Source organism: Leptosomus discolor, chromosome 5 (genome assembly GCF_034619465.1).
Source record: "Leptosomus discolor isolate bLepDis1 chromosome 5, bLepDis1.hap2, whole genome shotgun sequence".
Classification (NCBI taxonomy): domain Eukaryota; kingdom Metazoa; phylum Chordata; class Aves; order Leptosomiformes; family Leptosomidae; genus Leptosomus; species Leptosomus discolor.
In genome coordinates, this window is record NC_141395.1 from 25,846,766 (window position 1) to 25,868,784 (window position 22,019).

The window sequence follows — 22,019 nt, forward strand, 5'->3', positions numbered from 1 at the left end:
ACACACATGTACACAGAGCATTTTACAACATTCTCACTGCAAGGGCTGAATGAAGCAATCAAAATCAATCAACACAAGCAAAAGGGGAGACTTCTGCCGCTCTTTCCTGAATGAGAGCAAGGTTTTACATTCAGCTTGGTTAATGTTACTGCAAATTGCTTTCCTTCTAATCCTACTTTCAGTTTCTGTCATATACCACAACAGTGCCTTCATAATGGCCAATACGGCTATTGAGAAAACATATGCAAAGAATACCATTAAATGCCCTCTTACAAACTAACTTTAAATCAGTTTGTAGTTATAAATAGTACAAGAATGATCCCTTGGAGATGGGTGAAAGGAAAGGGGGCAAGCTTCCTGTCCTGAATAACTTGTAGGTGTGATAGCTGTTACAAGCTCACAATAGTCCTTCCAAACAGGGAAGAAACTTTATGACTACACAGCTTTACAAACCACACTTTCTGTGTGAGCTCTAAGTCTATTTTTCAGTATGCGAAAGCTATACTAAGCTAAAGTCTTCTCATTCCGGCTAGGTAGATGTGCTGCCAGTGGAGACTAGCAGACAAATCACATGCTGCTAGCATAAACAATGGTCAGAATGAGATAGCTCTTTATGTAGGGAAAACCATATCAAGTCAGGAACAAATATGAAATAGCAATTTGGGTATTTAATAACCACCTATAGCAGAATTTGGTTACGAGACAGTCTGGGTCAGTGGTGGAGAGAGAGCAATTTCAAGGTGGTGATGACATTTTGTCTCACCTTGACATAATCCTCTTATTCCATCCAGGGAAGGCTTACGAAATGATTCTGCACTAAGTCTTCTACTAGCATATTCTTCATGTTCTTCTATATCCATATTTGATAACGTGATAAAATCAGACGTAAGGAAACTGGCAAGTTCTTCAGAAAGCATTCTTTCTCCTTGTAAAATGTTCATTACCATGCATGCAGTCCAGCTAAACACAGAAAACACTGGACTGAAATCCTACTTTGCTGTGTTAGCTTAAACTCTCTGTACTTCAGTTTTACTGCCCATGTGGTGGTAAGACATCAGTGCTTATTATGCAAGGAAACCATTTTGAAACCTACTGATAAGTATATTAGTATGGCCCTCTTAAAAAAAATAAATAGCACATTCTGCCATTAGGTGTGCTCAGCTTCTTTCAGTGATATGAGAATTATTCTGTAACAATAACTTCCACCAATGAATATAATCCATTTTTTATACTGCCCTATGGACAATGACATGTAGAATGGTTAGCAAGGCTTCCTAACCAGAAAATACTGCCAGACTGATGGGAAAAAAGCACCAAGAAACTTGAATATATATAATACATATAAAGACATCCCATGAAATGTATGTCCCAACTAGCAAAAGAATAGCAAAACAATATGGTATGCCTCAAACTCCCACGGGTGCTGTTTGCATCAGGAGTCTACGTACAGTTTCAATAATGGCTCAGGATCTGACCTCATTTATAGTGAAACTGGAGCTTCAGACAATGTGACGTACACAAAAAAAATAAGACCACCCTTTCAAGTACTTCTTCACCTAGAACCTCTCTCAGAAGATTAGCAACTGAAAAACCTTGAAGGCTGACCATCAAAACCTGCACAGACAGCATTGAAACAGAGAATATTTAAATGCAATGACTTCTTTAGCTCTCACTTAATCTTCTATCAAGCCATATTGGAGACAGTATTTTCTGATGGCAAATATTTTTATTTTTAAAGAGTTCTTTTTATGTATAAAGGCCTCCAAAATACTTGCTTATATTTATAGCTGCAGGCATCTTTTAAAATGTGTCTTTATATAGTCAGTTATTAGCAGTAGTGGACAAATTCTGCACTTCTTCATAGCCATTGAAGACCAAAGCCTGCTATGCTCCGGTCTGACACATTTCTTGCTCTCTCCAAAGGGGAAAGAATCAAATGTTTCAGCTCAGGGGTGTTTTAATGCCCAGAGCAACATGGCTTTTAAAGGCCTCCATCTGTCACTGCAGACTGCAGATGGCGTCTCTCTGCCCTTCACAATGCTGAGTTAGCGCCTCTTTTCCAATGACCAACTGCAGCAGAAGGAGGACAGCAGCACTTAAAGGGAATTTTATAATAGTCACAGTAAAGGGGAGTTGGGGTGGAAGAGACTTGAAGATTTTGATTCTAATAATTTTTTAACATGATTATCACAGTAGCATCACTGCTGCCTTCAGAATTGAAATCGCCCAGAATCACAGAATCATTTAAGTTGGAAAGGAGCTCTTGAGACCAGCCAGTCTCAAAAAAAAAAAAACCCCAAACCCCCAACTTTATTTGCCCTTCAATAGCTTTCACTGAATTCCAATTCTCTGAATAAGGTCACTGTATGAAGGAATACTCAACCACAACTGGAGACTGGAATGAGACAGGAGCAGGGCTTTGGACTCATCTGAAGGCAGCTGGGAAAACATGAGATAAGGAGACCTCATGCTGCCATATAAACACACTTTGCCACTGTCAGACCTCCCTGTTTCTGTGTGCCTGACTGTGCATGTTTTATCCAACAACCGCTCAGATATAAAAGACATCAACAGCCCCTGGAACAAGATTTATGTATTTCAAACCTCTTCAGAGTAACCCAGCAGATAAGCAGAGGGTTGCAACTGTGAAATCAAATGCCCAAACTCTGCCCAAAGTCCCACAGTAGGTGTCTGAGCACTTTGCTGGAAAAGGTCATTCATTGTTTTAGTCAAAGCTTCACATCTGTAAACCAAGAACAATGCTGCTCTTGCATCCAGCTTCAAAATGTGCAGCTGAAGCACGTAGATGTGGTGCATACTGCTTCATCCTCAACTGGCAAATTAACAGTGTAACATGTAACTTAGACACAAAATGTGGAACAAAAAGTTGCAAAGTTGCATTTAGTCTTGTTTCAAAAAGTTGTATTTGGTTTGACCATTTACCAAACGTAACTGCTGCTTAGTATGAATACTGGTATTTGCTTTAATTAAAAAGAGAAACTTCATGACACTAAGCAAGCTATTTATTCTGCTTCTTCTATTAGAACAAGAAAAGTAGCCATTAAGCAATATATCACTATCAAATATAGCATTTAAGAAATTTTTATTATCGTGCGCTGTGGGCTTCGGACAAAAATGTGGTATTTACTTTCTGCTTTTTGCATAAAGCTGTATGTGCCTGAGGAAAGGATTTGTCTTATAATTTTAGTTTTAAAACGGCAAGGGAAGATATGTCATTACAGCATTACACATGCTATTTCCAAAGTTAGGCCCAGAATTATAGCTAAAAAGCTGCAAGTATTTTGAACGTTTCTGATCAGTCAATTAATCCCGTCTGAACATGCCACTTTCTGCAATCAGGACCCATCAAAAGGAATAATGAATTTCAACGATAAAAATATTTCATTTTAAGTTTTGTTACAAACTATAATAGAAAAGACACAAAATACATAATTTATGTTGCTAAAAATCAGTCCTTGATGTTAAAGTTGTTTCCTAGTCCACAGAAGCAAAATATATGGCGGCCTATAAAAAGAACAAGAAATTTCTATTTTAAAAGAACAGACATAAAATAAAAGCAATTAATGGTCTGAGCACCTATTATTCTTAAGGCCAAAGTCCTTAACCACAGCAGCCTAGGACTGGAGTTTTACAGGGCATGCACATTCGACACAATGATCTCCCGAGGCGCGCAAGGGAGCATTCACGTCCTTTTGGCTTATGGTGATTAGGAAATAACCAGTGTGTCACATACTACAGGCTAGCAACTGTCGACTTTTTATGACCATTGGTGCAGATGAGAAGCTCATACAAAAGGGTCTATTCAGTCTCTGTCCCAGAATTTTAAACAAACACTAGCACCAAACCTAGGGCAAGTATTTCTCCACGATACAAAAGTGTCAGGCATGCAGGCTGCCATTTCCCACAGCAGCCTTAGTTGGTTTCGGTAGGCAGAGTCAGCTTTGTTGCTCCCATGAAGAGCAGAATAGGTAATGCAGACTGATCCCTCATGCCTATAAATTTGGGAAGATGAGGGAAGAGGGATAACAAGGTAGCCTTCTCCTCCACAAGACCACCTAGGAAGGGGATGGAAGACTCAGAAGAGAAAAAACCTGGTTAATAGTGAAAGAAACAGGGTCAGGGTTCTTCTCACAGAGGACGTGATGTAGAGGCACAGGGAGGAACTGGCTGGCTCTTTTGGTGGCAAACAGCTCAAAAAACTGTGCCCTGCCATTCCCAGTTGGACACGTGGTGCAAGAGAGCATGTGAGAGAAAGAAGTTAAAGCATTGCCAAGAACAGACACTAAAAAAAAAACCAAAAAACAAACAAACAAGAAACAATAAACCCAAAAACGCCACCAGTGCCACAATGGCATATATGCTGGTATTGAGCTACTTTTTTGGTCCCAGTGTACTCCGGCAGCACTCACTGCACCCAAGCCAATCTGCAGGACCTCTGGTCACATGCCACCGCAGGGCTGTGGCAGTGCTGCCGAAGCGCACAGTGATGGTACTGGATGGTGTTCCTGCTAGCCACTGAAATTTTCTTTCTGAGCACCTGTGACAAATCAGGCTGGCAGTAGTGACTGGTGGTGAAAGTTATGCAAATACATAAGTGGGCTACTGCTCCACTGGTCCTATTTCAGACCTGCTAGAGTGACAGCTATATCAGAATATTGACAGGTAGACAATAAATAACATTGAATACACCTTCAAACTTACAACATACTTTTACAGAAAAGCTACAGAGAACATTGCAGTGACTATCTTTAAAATGCGTTTTATCTTTGTCTTTCTCCTTAGTTTTTGTCAAGTTCCGACTGCAGGTTTAAAAGAAGTCCACCCACCCTGTTCTGACTCCATAAATCACTCCCTAGGACTGCTAAAAAAGCACTCTCCAAAAAACCCCAGAACTTCACCTTGCTACAGTTTAACAAGCCAAGAGGGTTATCCTGTGCTGAGGCTTCTGCAGGGCGGACTCTGAACACAGAGCCTAACTCCTTTCCCCATAGCAGAACGTACATCCCCCACAGCAGCCTGGGGCAGGTGCTACCCACAGACCAGGTCTTGCTGCAACTTGCCCTGGGTCTTGTGATGATGCCACTTACAACCCTTCCGTGCCACCGCCCACACAGCAGCTCTCCTTCAGGGAAAGTACAGATAAACACAACTAGATACCTGGAATCAGTTTAACAGTAGAGTTTATGAAGGCCATAAATAGAAATTGGTTTTTATTGTTTCTTTTTTTTGTGTGTGTGCCCATAAGCTTCTCGTATGGCCAGGACAATGCACACGTGGCTGCATGCAGCACAGAAAGCTGAGTTAGTTGAGTTACACTGAAGTGCACCAAACAGGATGGCGTATGTGCAGGGGGATCACAAAGGTGCTGGAAAACACTGGTATCTGATGTTCTCAGCTTTTTTGTGCATGTTCAGAGCTGGGTGTAGCTTGTTGCAAAGCACAAAATGATGGAACACTTCACAGAAATGGCCTCATAAAATATTCAGTTTCCTTTTTTTGCCTGAGGTACAATCTGCACATTTTCCATATAGTTGCAGCAAGAAAGAGAAGTGTTAAGAGTCTATTTCTCATACATTTAAAGCATTCACACTTCAAATTTGAAAGACTGAAAATGCAGAACTACTAACATAATTTCTCTGTTAGAAAGTACATTGACTCTGCCTGGGATTTTGCCCAGACTAAAACAAGAGGCTTTTGAGACTAAAACAATAGAGGAATCTCCCTTAGGCAGACAATGAAATAGCATAATAAATAACCCGTAGAAGGTTGAAATCACAAGTATTTTTTACATAATAGATGCTAGGTATAGTTTTGCTTGGATGACATAGACCCATACACCCCAAATATGAATTGATCCTGAAAACAAGTGTGCATCCATGTAATTTTTTCCTTCGAATAATCCCAGAGCATAAGTTAATACTGCACAGGAACATGGTCACTTAGACCCTCGTGCGTGGGAACAGGTCTTTCAGCACAGCCTCGCTCTTACCAGCTGATGGAGGAATAAAGAAAAATTGCTGGATGCGAGACTGTGGATGTAACACAGCTGAACCCACGAGGATATTTTTGCTGAGTCTTTTGGTGACTTGCACAAGGACACACGGCCTGTGCTGCTAACATATTCTGCTACATGCACACACACACACATTACGATGGTGTGAAATTGCATTGGTATTACCTTTTTAAGGATTTTGCAGCTTAACAGAAGTGCTGCTAGGCGATCAGCCTTAAAGTGGAGCAAGGATGGCACCCAGTGGCCAAACAGATTCATCTCAGAAAAACATTTCTCGCCTACTTCCCATTCTTCACTTTCAGGAGTTTTAATTATAAATAGCTCTAATATGAACTCACTGGCAATGTCAAAAAGTCTTTGAAGGGCACTGCCTCTTCCTTCGAGGACATTTATGTTTCTTTTTGTAAAATATTTTGTAAAAACAAAAGCCTATAGTGATTAATAATTTATAATAATTAATAATTCACAATAATAAATTAATAATTTAAAATAAATACCAGTAAACATTTATGACAAACAACTGTTTGCAGCCAGAACACTGTATAGAAGCAGAAATAAACAAATAAAAGTGTTTGTTTCTTTTTGTAAGGTATATGCTAGGGAAAACAAAAGACTTTTTCCTAGTTTTAAAAATCAGTACAACTACTAAGGAACTTATTAACTTTGATAATATTAATGCCCATTAGAAAATTTCTATCCAAATTAAGTTTAGTGAAAAGTGACTTGATTTTTTTAACCAGAAAAGTTCCAGTTATAACTGTCAGTCTGTTGTGGCTACAAAAGGAATCCAAGCACAGATAAATAAAGAATAATTTAAAAAGTGAAATATTATGTAATTTTTCCGGATTTCTTTAAAGAATTCTTTCTTCCACGAATTAAAACAAACAGCACAACAGTCTGACTGGGCCAGTCTGGGAATGCAGGTCTCTGAACAGTGAGCTGTCACATACAGGGCTAGCCCCAGAGATGTGTCAACTGCACGGAGAATAATCTGCTCCATTTTGATGGCAAAAGAACCACAACAAACCCGCAGTGAAGAACTCCTAAAGTACCATCATTTGCTCAAGTACCCCATTTTTTAAAAATTATTCTGGTCCAATCTAAGTGCACAAGTCTTTGCTAGATAGATTTTTCTTCCTGTTTGAAAACCTTTCCAGATATAATTTCCCGAGTCTGTCACTGACTAAAGCATACTACTTTATCATCTGACAAGTGTTGATTTTTTTTTTTTAATCATTCATCAGATATTCCTCAGGCTTGCATGACATTTTAAATGTATTCTATGCCTTAACACTATTTGCATGGTCTTGGGTAAATGGGGTGGCAATGTTGAACTGTATTTATTCCTTGATGCTTTCCACATGACAAGAGGTTCTTGTGGAATATGATGACCGATCAGAATGAAGGACAGACAACAGGTCTGTTGGGTAATAAATCATTTCACCTTTCACTTGTGAGCAGTACTATGTCCAACACTTGTTATTTCTAATTTGTTTTTCTAAGCATTCTCAAGTCCTGGACCAATTGTGGTTTCAGATAGGAAAACAAATACAAGAAACACAAAAGTAACAAAATCCAGTATTTTAGAGCAGCAAAGTAGCAGCACACTTTTTTAGCATGGGCAAACTAATAACATAAGTGTTTCATCACTGCTCTGCTGAAAATTTCTGTTGTTGATAACCACTGTATTAGTATGCGTAATTACTAAGGAACTGAAAAACTGCTGCTATTAAAGGCAATAAGTTAGTAGTATTTTAAAGTACTTAGAATGTTTACCATAAGAGAATATTAGAGTATAGCAGAAATTCTTAGAATTAGCTAAATCAATTGAAAACTATTTCAACTTTACAGAAGGCGGCTTTTTTTTTAAAAAAAAAAAAAGTATAAAAAGACTGGTTTTGACTATGCACATGATTTCCATTTTCTATTATTTTCAGTGATTGAAGTTTATTACTTGTTAAGGTATTTAACATGGAGATTTAAGCTCTGGTCTAGCTATGAAGTAGCTGATCTTAGAAGTAGTCCTTTATTATTTAATATTTCTAGTTACAGTATGTCTTTACCCTGCAGTCAGAATATCAATGTTGATTGTTCACATTTTTTAAATCCTAACCCTTAAGCTCCTTTCTTTTTAACCTACAGTGTAAATGTATTCAGAGATTATTCTATATAGCACAAACACTAAAGAATAAATACATTTTGTCTTTGCATGTTAGAAAAGTTCCACAGGAAGTTCCTTATTGACATCTTTATTACACCCTTGCCCTGACGTAATCCACAGACCAGAACGTATTCCTTGGTGAAAGAAGCCTCTCCCTTTAAAAAATTCATTTAATGACCTGTGCTAAACTCATAAACAAACAGAAAAAATTGTCTGGGCATGGATATAAGATTAAATTGTGGGCTTTATCTAGCTTCCAGGCCACTGGTTTCTTTCTTTTGCCTTAACTCTCTCAAATCATATATAGCTTTTCCTCAAGAGAAAGACTTTTTTTTAAAGCAGGATTTACTTACCTCCTACACTACAAAATAAACTGGGTTTGTGCAGGCTTATCATACAAATGCAACAGAGTTGCATCATATAAATCTTTTGCAGTCAGAAAGCAGTAATGTTGAAATCTTTCACAGAGATGTTTTAACATTTCTGTTCCCTCTTCGCAGATGGGAAACTGAAGGAAAAAACTCAAACAAGCATGAAAAAGTGCCCTGCCCTGTTCAGATGATATGGCAACACAAGGGCAAGGAACCTGCCCAGTTAGACTACAAGTATTTAGAGGTGGGCAGATGTGGTGGATGTGCTCCACATGACCATTATAGCCTCCCTTTACCCCCTACAGCCAATGCAGAGGGCTGACCTCTTCAGAGAGCAGCTCAGTGCCTGAGCCTCACCAGGTTGAATTACTCCTTGTAAAGCCTCCCTTCACAACATCCTGGAAAAGTCACATTTCACCTACCCCAGAGGGAAGGCAACATTGTACTCTGGGAGCTCCTCGAAATAATACATGTGGTCATTTTAGAAATACAAGATGAATCCTTTCAGCGACCTTTGGCAACAATTTAAACAATGTTTAAATTTTTGAAAGCAAATTCAGAATTCCCATTAGCTTTTCCTATTAACTGCCTCTAGAATTAGGGTAGACACTATAGTATGCCACTAGTCTAGTAAGACAGCTCTAAAACTAATTCATAAATAGGTGCCTCTCATGCCTCTGACACATCAAAGTTGTCCCACTTTATTTCTGATAAAATGCCTCATGGAAGAAATTAAAGCAAAAAACCTCTTTTTTTTTTTTTTTTTTAAATTTTCCCCACAAACTGTCACATTGTTCTTTTATATGCCTTATTCTCAATAAAACCTATCACACCGGAACTGGTTTCATAATGGTAACAATATCTGTACGAGAAGGGCTGTTTTATTAGGAGAAGCACACCTGAGAATCACAGGTCACAGAACCAAGATAAGGAGCTGAAGAAAACCTTAGCAGGACAATCCAGAAACGCAACCGGGGGCAGCGGGTTGAGAAAGCAAAAGAAACACCTCGTACTAAAACAAACAATTCAGCAAACTCAGGAGTTTTCATCAAACCCTGGTATCTGAAATTTCTGAGACTTATGACAGTAATGACCAAGTCAAAGCACATTTCATTTTAAACACAGAAGGCATGGTCTCTTCCCTGGGTGATAAAAAGTGATGCAGAGAATGTAGTTTCCTATTTTTTTCCCCAAGCAGTGCTGTTGGAAGGCACTGATGAGTAACATAAGAATAGTTGTACTGTGTCACACTAAAGGTCCTTCTAAGCCCTGTACCTTACACTTTGAGAGTGACTAAGAGCGGGGAAGACTATTTGAACTCAGGAAACTTACTTCCTTGGTGCACTCCTCTAAGCTTCGGCAAGATGCACTTCTGAGATTTCTTGAGCCAGAGATGACTGTCTTTGTACAACAGTCCTCATTTGCCTTTTCCTTCTGTTAATTCATCATTAACTCATTAACATCTATGGTGATAGGTCATATAGTTTAACCACGTTTGCTGAAGAGAGATCTTTAGTCAGATTAAAATCTGCACTCTAGTAACTTCATTTGATGCCCCTAAACCTAAACATTGTATGGGAAAAGATCTTGAACAATCTTTCCCTACTCCTCCATGCTATTCCTTCTTCACTGAAATTTAAAAATTTTAGTTCTATATATCTTTGAACTACAGAGCACTGGCCTGCTGTCAACAGATGACAGCCTCATATTACAGAAACTAGTACAAAACCCCCAGTATTTTAAACACTATTTATTATTTTTAATAATTTTCAGTGTACATAATGTGTTCCTGACTTCTTGTTTCCATGACAACCGAAGACACAGGCACATGTAAAAGTGTACGAAGCAATGTAATACAATAAAGATCTCAGTTTCACAAATTATGACTCTTAACACTGTGCTTTAGGTCTTGTCTTACATGGGCAGTGCATGTGGCAAAGCAGAGAAAATAAACTGTATTTTACATCTTGTGAACATGTGCTTTTCTCAAGAGGGAAAAAGGGAACACAGCTCAATGGTGACACTTAAGCCCTGTTTACCCTCAAGGTTTCTCCTTATTTTTTTCCCCACTGTTGCTACTCTCAGTGGAACTTGAGCAGCTGGAACAGTATTGGGGAAAAGCTTGATGCCAGCACAGACCCCTCTGGGACAGCCGAAGAGGAGTCCAAGACTCTATATGACTACCCTTGGAGGACAATCTCAAAACCACTTACGCACATGAACAGCTCCATGCACTTACACAGAATTGTAGCTCTCTAAAGCACTGTGTTTCACCGTATGCATGGCTGGGACTGTGGCTTGCAATACTGACCTTGCAGTGTGACTGCATGCCTTCAGTCCTTGGCAAACATGTTGCCAGATTGAAACAGCAGTGTCATCAATGCATAAAAACCTCATCTTCTAGCTACATATATTAAAACGGCAATATTTCATCAGCAGTCCAAAACACAAAGGCCAGCTTGCCTTTCTGAAATTTAATTACTGAGGAAGACTATAACATAATTATTATAAACCACTACAAATGATTTAATTACCAGAATATAAAAGTAACTAAAATCGTTCTAAATTGAAAGATGGCATCACAGCAGAGAATAACATAGCCTAGGAATGCTTTCCCAATCCTTACAGAGATTTAAGATAAAATTAATACATAAAATGCATTTTTTCATTGTGCTGCCCATCATTATGCATTTAGTTATAAGACATGAATAACAAATGGATTTTATATCATACATGTAACTCGCTCCAAGTACCAAGTTCACTTAAATCCATCATTTTTCATGGATTCAACCGTTTGCAGTATCATATACAGTAGCAGTCCTGAAAGTTGTTTACTTTTTTGATTCGACTTTTTCCATCATTACTTAAACATCTGTTTTTAAGAGAGACACAAAAGCCTCCCTATGTGGAGGTAGGTCTTAACTAGCCACACCTCAGGCTATGGAACTGAAAAATACAGGAATTGTTATTCACACAACATTCTGAATTGAAGATTCTGTAAAGCAGGTGATACATTATTTTCCAATACATAGCTCTCCTGTGTGCTGTTTGACCTAAAAAAGGGAATCTCTCACAGGGCTATAAATAATGCATCATAGTCATTAAATATTGATCTGGCTTATACCATTCACAGCTGTACAATTAGGTTAGCTTTTTAAAAATAGCTTCTTGTATATCACCCATAATACAACAGTGTTTACATATTCTCTTTGGAAACCGTATTAGTTAAATTTAAAGGTGATGTGTGTTTGTGGGACTGCTTGCTAAGTCACAGGACTTGTTCATTTCTGTCTCCAGAAGTCAGTAACTCTTGCTATAAATATCCTGTCCTGGACACAATTTCACGTTCTTTACTCATGTATCTTGGCTTTCTATATTTGTCTAAAAGACAACTATTTTTAAGCTTGGAGAGCCTGCATTTTAATGAGAAGAAACCTGGCACTACAGGACGATGCTATAAGATAGCATAAATCTTAATCAGACTTCACTTAATCTTACATTTTTCTATGCCAATAATACAAATGCTTATAGCTAAACACTAGTGCTATACACAATGGAAATAACAGAATTGTCTTTCAAGTCTTGTACAAATACAAGAGAGAACTGAGTTGCCACAGTTTTTAAAAACACGCCTATTTCTAACTTCTTTAAAAAATTAAATTAATATTGATATGATTCATTGGTGCATTACTTTAGCTTATCCTGACAAATTCAAGTTGAATTTAGTGTAGTTATGTAGATGCAAGTCAGGAGAAGCACTGTGATAAATCAGGCTCAAGACTTCAGACAGACATTCTCACATATGTGAGAAATGTTTGCACTCAAGGTGGATTTTTTTTGTTTTACTTGCAAATGCCCATGAAAAGTAAAGTTTAATTTTTCTCCCTGTATCTAGAGGAATGGTATCAGAAATCTACCTATCACGGTAATGCAGCGCACATCAGCAAACCTCAAAAATAATATGCAGTTTGTATGAATCTAGCAGCATATTGGATTTAAATGATTTTTATTTTTTTGTACACTTACGATAAACTGTGTGTTTTCATTGCTCTTGTTTTAATCCAATGAATCATACACAAAACGCACATCCTCTTTCTTAGAACCTGGAAGTACGGCACATATCCCAAATACAGGAATAATGGTAGATCAATAATTAATTCTGATTCAATTGCCTGTTACTGAAACTCTACCAACTGAGCTTTGATATGTTTTTCCCTATTTTAAAAACCTATCTGTTTTCAGGAAAAATGAACCACTTTACACTACATGACAACTCAAGTTTTCACTTAACCTACATTTTAAACTGGCATGAAAAGTTAAAATTTAACTTTTTTCAGAGAACTTGTTCTATCAGGAAACACAATACAAAAGACTGACTGCCATGTATAAATAGATGGAAGGCAGCAGAGGGAACGTTACTGTGCAATTTTACAAATGCCAAGCTGAAGACAGCAACATCCTCCTGAAATCAATGGCAAACCTTCCACTACCTTTCCTGGGGCCAGATTATCACCTATAGAGACTAAGGGATTTGCTCAGCTCCAAATCCAGATCCCTGCAGTTCCACTTATGTCTGTCTGAGGGGCTAAGCCCCCTCTCTCATTGCCAAAACAAGCTCACTGAATTAAGGGTGTGAGTTTTCCATTTACACTGGGCATGGGCAGAGCGAGCGGGTGGCTCCATCCAGGCCAGCAGAGCTGCACCCGCCTACACTGCGTTTGAGCCTCACACTGGTCCTGCTCACACTGGCCTCCTGAGAAACATGTGCCTAACACTAGTTTTTACAGTAATGATTCACACAATTAGATTACCTTCTAAGAAAAAAATCCATGCATTCATTAACTGAACAATTTCTAATCATATAAGTATTTTTAAACTCTGCTTTCAGGTTTTTATCAGTGAAAGCTATATTCTAGTAACACCAGAAGTGGAATCCCTTCAAAAATATGCAAAATGTGTGCTGCTTTGTTTTTAGGTGATCGTAGAAATCAGATATGGAATAGGCCAATCGCATGACATGGTCCATTATCATACACTCATGTTTCACTGTTCCATACTATGAACTTCCCTCTGTATTTTCTACCTCCACAACCAACGGTAGTCTGCACTTTTTCCCATCCTAGCATCTGGAGAAAGGCATTTCATTTCTTAAGGGTTTCTTACTAAGCTGTTTTTTTTGTTGTTTCATTAATTCTTGGACAGACTTGTAGCAACAGAAATAAATGCTATTTATTACACATTACCTCCTCATAGTGATTATGTTTAATCCTTAAAAAGATGCAGGTATATTTGTGAACTTGTATATTTATGAATTCATCCAACAACAGCAGGACATTATTGACAAAATGTCAAGGAAAAAAACCCACAATTTCAACTAGTCTTGCTAGGCTTTCTGTAATGTGATAAAATTAATTCATTGGTACAAGCCAGAGGAAAAATAAACTTCAAGTACATTTGCAATTTTTCACTCTATCAGAATATTCTTGAGATATTAGGCAAATAAAAATTAACAGAAAAGCATTTTATTAAGACTATAAAGAAGTAAGATGGCAAAGATGGAGACAGACACTTGAACTAGGAGAAACAACATGTAATTATTTCCAAGCTGCTGGCATCCAGTTACAGTATGTTTGGGATAGTATGTTGAGAAGTTGTCAACTCAAACGTATTGTCACTCCAAAGTCATTAATTACTGTTAGGTCCCATGTCAGTCAAAAGCTAGTAGTGAACTACTGGCATTACTCTCATTAGATGTTTCTATTATGTGTGTGTGTTACTGTTTTGACTGAACTAGAACATCAGGTAAATCGTAACAGACATTTCCTCTCACATCAGCCAATAAATCCACAAAAGGAGAGGGGACAGTTTTAGCCCCGAATGCCCCCAGAGGGAGGAATTGTTTATTAGCCAGTCATGTCTAGAAGATGACCCTCATATAACAAAGAGCTTACACAAAATATAACAATATCACAAACGGAGAAGAGAGTAGTGATTTCGAGGTAGGATGCCCCAGCAGGGACTCCAGCTGCCAGAGCTCTGCAAGTGGGGAGACAGGAGCAATTTCACCCCATAGATGGATGGCCCTCTGGGGATAAGCTCTCTGGGGTTTTGTTGTTTTGTTTAGAGCCAGTGGTGTAAAGCATTAACAAAGACTACCTGGCACTCATATTCTCAGGATTGAAAGTGAGACAACTGGATATAGCAAAGCGAAAGTTTTTCTGAAAAAATAGCTCAGCTTAGTTTAAACATACCTTGATTATATTTCTCATTTTCTCATGTATGTTCTTTATAGAGATGTATCTGTTTCAATTATTAATGAATAAATGTTTTTCATGTCCCCTTACTTATCATTTACCATTAAATCATAGAATCATATAGAATATAAGAATAGACCTCTGAGATCATCAAGTCCAACTGTTGACCTAATACCACCACGCCCACTAAACCATGTCCCAAAGTGGCACATCTACATGTTTTTTTAACACCTCCAGGGATGGTGACTCTACCACTTCCCTGGGCAGCCTGTTCCAATGTTTGAACACTCTTTTGCTAAAGAAATTTTTCCTAATGTTCAGTCTTAACTTCCCCTCGTGCAGCTTAAGGATGTTTCCTCTTGTCCTATCATTAGTTACTTGGGAGAAGAGACCATAGTTACATGCCTTTGAGTTAAATGGATAACAAGACATTCCTTACGTGGAGACTGGCAAATCTATTAATGAATACACCTGAGAAAGCAAGTAGAATAGCCCCTTATCACACTAGTGTCTAAGTCCAAAGAGTAACATAGCAGGCTTTTATTTCAACTATAGAGACCATGATGGAGAACTGTCTTTCAACGGCTGACAGCAATAAATATGGCCTTCTGGTATGTAGGAAGATACTGGCTGAATCCTCACAATCATTACAGGTACTTATTCTAAGGTAAGCTAAACTTGAAAAGAAAAGAAAAGAAAGATCTTTTATCCCTTTCTTTCCCCTCTCTCTGTGTTCAGTGTTTTTTGCCAAACATAAAACACAACTTACTAAGCACACAAAAGTACTTTCTGCTGGCTGCAGCGTTGGAATGATTTTCAAGCATGTTTGATTCCAAGAATAATTCAGTACTCTAATCTTCAGTTTATGAAAGGGTGGGGCTAACTGCACCATTAACTACAATGGAGGGAGAATATTACACCCTTATCAGCAGGTATTGATACACAGTTCCAAGGCACGGCCATCATTTGGGCAATAATATACAAATTAATTAACTAATTAGCAATACCTGTCCTTCCTCAGCCCAGGGAACTCATCAGTATCAGTTCTGCTGTCACCCATGGCTTCCCTCTTCCACCACAACCATCTCCATGGTGCAGAGATCAGATTGAAGCCAGACAGACATATATCAAAATAACCACCAAACAGCTATTTTTCAGCCAGACAGGTGCCAGGGATCCACAGCAGGGAATGCCAGCAGCATGGGGTCACAACAGTCCAGATCTTCCCAGACCTCGCAACAGTTGATGAAAGAGCAAGGTGAACGTTCCCCCTACTCTCTATGCCTTGGCAAAGCAGGATTCAGTGAGAACACATGATTATTGGTCCCTAGCAATGCTCTCTTCAGCACACATCACCTTACAGTTCTGCCCTGGGTGCTTACAGAAATTAGAAGAGGATTTCTCACCTTCATGTCCAGCCTTCTGAGCCTATACACCTATACCTATATTTTCTCTAGTCTCTTCCTCACCTCCCACTGTGGTGTGACTTCCCAATGGTTGTTCTTGCTGAGGAGGCCACCAAATTCATGCTGACCATGCAGTTCCCACAGCTGGTGCTGGGACAATGGTATTTTGCCGTTGTGTGGCCATCACTGCAGCTTTTTATCCTTTCAGATTTTTTCCTACCTTCCCTGCCTAACAGCCTAAAGCATAATACATCCTTCAAAAATCATTGTTAATTACGATTTTCTGCTTTTGATGTAAGACTTTTCTCTCAGATAATCTACATGCATTTTAATTTACTGTGATATTTCCAGAAATAAATAAAACCTTAAATCCTTACCTTAAATTTATCAACCTCTGCCTTCGAACATGTTGCATGATAAGATAACACCTGCCCCAGAACAAGAAATAAAAAAAAAAGAACAAACAGTTTTGTAGACTTGACAAGTAGAAATAGTCGAGTTCTCTACTGCAGTCTAATCAATAATGTTTAAAACAAATTTAATTAATATTTATGCATGGTAATTCAGTTCTGAATGTCAGCATATAATAAATAATTGCAGGTTATCAGGTACACATTTGGCATTTGTGTGGCAGGGAATTTTATAGTACATCATGGACAGTATTATAAGCATTCCAACATTGCTTTCCTGGAGTTCTCAATTAAAAGAGAAAGAATTTAATGTACATGTAACAGTAGATTTATAGACATTAAATAATGCATTTTGGTACACTGTAAAGCTTTAATGCTTTTGCTAGTGGCATATCACTGGATGCAAATTAGCACCTCTATGATACGCCTGACATTCTCTTCAATACCATTCTGGAGATGAAAGCATACAATAAAATGCATAAAGTACCGCACACCTTTTCTTATTACCTAAAAGTATGTACGCATTTAATTGGAATACATTATACCCTTATGTGACAATACTGACATTGAACAAGCACTCCAGAAGGTGCAAGAGCTATCTTGTGTACTGGACCCACCAAGGTCTGACTGTGCGTGGGATGAGGCACTGGTCCATAAGGGAGCTCACATGGCCAGAGCACTCCTAACAAGGACCTTACCATGCAGCAACACCTGATCTGTTTATGTGCCAAAGCTTTGATATTTATTTCTCATTTTGAAACTGTTTTCATCTATGAATGTCTCTGTTACTCACACAAATACTCAAACTCCATCTCAAATGCCCTTGGCTTGAAATACCTTGTGGCAGTAAGTCTCAAGATGTATTTACTCATTATCAATTTTAGAGGTGTCATCTTTTATAGTAACAGGAAATCATTTCTGCACTATAAAAGAATAAATAATAAACATAAATTCACTTGTTCTGTCCTACGTTTTACTTTCTATAACTATACATCACGTACTTCCTCAAACAGCATATATTTTTCTGCCCAACCATACCATGTCTTCTCTCAGAAATCTGTAAGATTAGTAAAATCATGTCTTCTGCTATGACAGAGTACACTTAATACCAAAATTCTTGTCAAGATTCATCTGCATTCATTATATCCTTCTAGATTTTACAGTCTTCCTTAATATTGATTATTCTATTCTTTTAATAATTTGCAAATTTTGCATCCTTAATATGCAAAACAGTATTTTTATATTAAAAATATACAAAAAAAAAACCAAACAGCAAAACACATAAAATAAAGTAGCCTAGTTTTGAATCATATGGCATCCTACTGTCAACCTTTCCCCATCATTTATTTGCATTTTGGTCTTCTGTTTATTAGTCAATCTGATGAGAATTCTATATGAAAAACAGTATCTGTATATCTGGATAAGAGTCTTATGGTATATATCAAATTGATTTATTTTACATCTGATATCAACATCATTTTCAAATGCCACTCATTGCCCTCCCAGCTAAATACATAAATACTAATAAAGTAATCTATTACTGAAAAATGGATTCATAGTCCTTCAGCATATACCATTCTTTTGTTCAGTACTTTTCTGCTCTGTCTTCAATCACTTTACACAACTATTACCATAAGTTGTTGCTCATTTATAGAATTACTCTTCACTGAAGCATAGTGGCCATTTATCAAACCTATAACCTACGTTCAATCTATATGGTTGTTAGTCTTTTTTAGATCGAAGAAATAAGTTGTATTTTAAACCAAGAAATCTACATTTCCTTGATTTTAGTACTAAATTAGTTTTATGTTAACTTTCATCACCAAGTGTGATATTTGGCACTACTTGTTTTTCTTGCCAGGAGAAGTATTCATTCTAAGGTGTCATATTGCACAAACACCTGGGGCATATGCCGGCTTAGAGTAATTAATGACTATGATATGTAAAGAACAAGGAATCTTGCAGGAGCCCTGAAAAGGAAAGTTTTTAACTTTCACTTCTAAGTGAACATGTATACAGGAATAATAAAAAGAGACACTTATGCTTAGAAAGTTTTCTAACACAAACAGTCCTATTGACTTCAAAAAGCCTTAACATGCTTACATGCTTTACAGGATAGGTCCCCAATGCATAGATAAATATCTCCAACCCCAAAGGAAAGCAATAAAATGACGCCACCTTCATAGCAATCCAGTTTGGTTTCATTTTTGTTTTAATAGAGAGAAATTCATGTCAATCAGGCAAATGCTATTTTTGTGGTTCCTACTGTAATAACTGGTATTGTATAAACTGAAAGGAGTTACACAGTTAAAGGGTGCACACATCACAGCTAGATCATTTTATCATCACATGTGAAATTTAAAACAATACTGAAATCTTAGCGACATTACCCTTTAATTGGAGGAATTTTTTAAGATCAATGAGTTTTGCATAAAGCTTTTTAAAAGATCTTAAATTTCATTCAAACCATTCTTAATTATTGTTTTAGTAGGAATAATGTAAATTTGTTAAGCTATTCTCAGAACTCCAAGCTTTGTTCTCACCAAGATTATTTGTAATACGGTTATGTCTAAAATCTCCAGAATATAATAGAGAATAGTGCTTCACTGTTGAATCAGCTTATAGAAGTTTAAATAATCGTAATTTTTTGGAAATGTTCTGCGTTTTAGATTTTGTTTTACAGAAGCTTGGAGGGGGGGGGGCCAAAAACGGGAAAAGAAACTCCTACAAAGGCAACAGGCAAAACAATAAGAAAGATTTCCATCCATTTAGTGACTCTACGTGTTCTAGAAAGATGTGATGTGTTGGAATGACAAGACTTTGCATTATGCATTGGCCTTGACCTACAGCAGAGCTCTTACTGAGCTGCCAGCCATCCTGCTTTGACTCTACTATAAGAAGACATATCTAGTAAGGGTTCAGCAGATGTTGCTTTTGACACTAAAAAACCCTATGAGGATGATCAGTTTTTTCAAATTTTGTCCTGTTCCCAGTACGTTTTACTTACACTTTACAACACTAGAAAAACAAGCTATCTAAAATGTCAATTAAGAAGAATTTCCAGTTTCTGATGGACAAAAAAATACATATAATACCTAGATTAATTACTACACCTGTAAAAACTTGATTTTCCATCATCACTATCCCCCCTTCTAATGTAAAAAACCACAGGCATCAAAATGAGATATCCAGGTTCAAAATTACTTAAGCTGTGCATGAACTCCACAGCTAAGCATACCCTGAGAAAGTTTCCCTTCGGCTTTACCTTAATAAGACAACACTCTAAGGTGCAGAGAGGTAGATATAGAAAACGATGCTAACTACAATGAATTCAGAAGCAGTAGGGTCCTTTACATATGACATTTATGAGCAAGAAAAGGTTTCATTAAGATGTACACATACGTCAAGAGCCACAGACTGTTTTGCCCAGGATTTCTTCACTTGGTCATACATAATCGTGTTGTTGATGCCCAGGCCACAAAAAATAACAAAAGCCTAAAATTAAAGAGGAAAAAAAAAAGAAAAGGAAGTAAATTATAATACAAACACAGATGAATGAATCATGAAAAGGAATTGCATGGAAATATTAGGAATAATCATGCTTAGACAGGTTATCTTGAGAATGAAGGTAAATCACTGGCCTCAACAATATGAGAAAGATCAGATGCAAGGAACTTGTTTTAATTAGGATGCAACCTTATTAAGCAAGGCGTTCTGAGAATTAATGTCAAACAGACAACAAATCAGACAATACAGACAACATCTTCTTCCCTGCTCCCTAGAGTAGCCTGAAGCAGCATTACTCAGAAATACCAAATCCTGCTGAAAAAGTATATATTGCTACAAAACTGAAAGCTCTTACTTCAAACAGTCGCTGGTCAGCATCGTCAAAGGGTTTCCCATCAAGCCTGTTTAACACTTGAGCTACCCCTTTAGAAAGAATTAATATGAATTATAATCTTCATTCATTAATTCACAATGCAGAATATTTTATTAATTGGTAACATTTAAAATACATCTGACAAACTGAAAAGCAAAACAGAAATTAATTATTCTGAAAATAGTTAAGACATAAACATGCAAAAGTCTGACTGTTTTGATACCAGGACTTAGTTTACTATTGTCAATTATTATTCTTTATGCTCCAAGTATAATACTGCAAATCTAAAAGTTACTCACAATGCTTTTCACAAAAGGTTAAACATCTCTTTGGGAAAGAACTTGAGCATTTTGCTAACAGCAATCATGTAAGTTGTCCTAGCGATTTGGAGTTATTTTAATATAATTTGCTGAATGAGTACCTTCATTCCTAAAATCTCAGTTGGTTTAGCATCACCTAAGTGTATTAGTACTTGTTTTCTCATGTCTAGTCCATATATATATTGAGCCAATGAAAAAAAAAAGTAATTTCCTTAAACCACTTAAAGAAAAAAGAAAAAAGTGTTCAAAGCTCTTGGCTCTGGCTGAACTGAGTTCTATCACAACAAACCATTTCCATTTCATTTAGCTACAATATGCCCCTAGAAAAACACTGTAAGAGCTATCAGCAGTCAAGGGTTCAGTTTCTTTCTGCTTCTTTAAGTTAACACACACTTCACAACAAACAATCAGCCATATTTTTAAGACTCAATTCCCACATCATCTCTACTAAATAAGCTCAAAGATCCCAATCCTGCATGGCACAGATTGCCTTCAGCAATGCGCTGCTGATCTCAGCTCTCACTGACAGCCATAACACACAGGGATGTAAGTCTTGCCCTGGAGGTTTAAATTGCTATCGCTTTGACTTGAATTCTTCCGCAGAAATTTAACAGAGGAATCTGGCACTTATTTACAAATGGTGCCCCTTTTTGTGTGCCAAAAGCAGGTAATAACCCAGGGCCAACTGCAGGTGTATCATAGCTGGGAAGCATCCTATCAAACAAGCAATAAACCCCTGTTACGTCCTGATCCAGCACACACTACCGCCACAGGCAACTCCGACAGCTGCCACAGCTCACAGGTAACTCTTCCCTGACTGTGTAGTTTATCATTGAAGAGGGAAATGACCACTCTGCTTGACTGCAGAAACAGTTGCCTGAGCTGTGTACAAAAAAGGGAGACCCAAGAAAAGTATTAAAGCATATCAAACATTTTTCACTAATACTGTTAGAATTTCTGTTTTCTTCTCATTAGTCGTCAAGTTTCAATACAGTATGTAACTTAACAACGGGAAAGCTGAAAAAGTCCATACAGTATCCAAGTCAAAACATCTCTTCTTGGATACTGAGCATGCATCCTAGGTACTGTAACTTCTTAACAATATTCAGCTGGGAAAAAGAAGAAAAAGGAACATTAAGGAGACAGAATTAATTTATGTTAGGATAAAAATGATGCAGCTATG

General features: G+C 37.5%; 1 protein-coding gene across 1 annotated transcript in view; it reads right to left on the bottom strand.

Moving 5' to 3' along the window:
* PDE11A (phosphodiesterase 11A) overlaps nt 1–22,019 on the bottom strand; it is a 135,318-nt gene that overhangs the window by 42,792 nt on the left and 70,507 nt on the right. The window contains exons 8-10 of the mRNA XM_086465969.1: nt 20,499–20,566; nt 20,039–20,131; nt 16,604–16,654 (exon numbers count right to left, since the gene is read on the bottom strand). Coding sequence (XP_086322095.1) covers nt 16,604–16,654; nt 20,039–20,131; nt 20,499–20,566 — 212 coding nt within the window. The remainder of the gene's footprint in view (nt 1–16,603; nt 16,655–20,038; nt 20,132–20,498; nt 20,567–22,019) is intronic.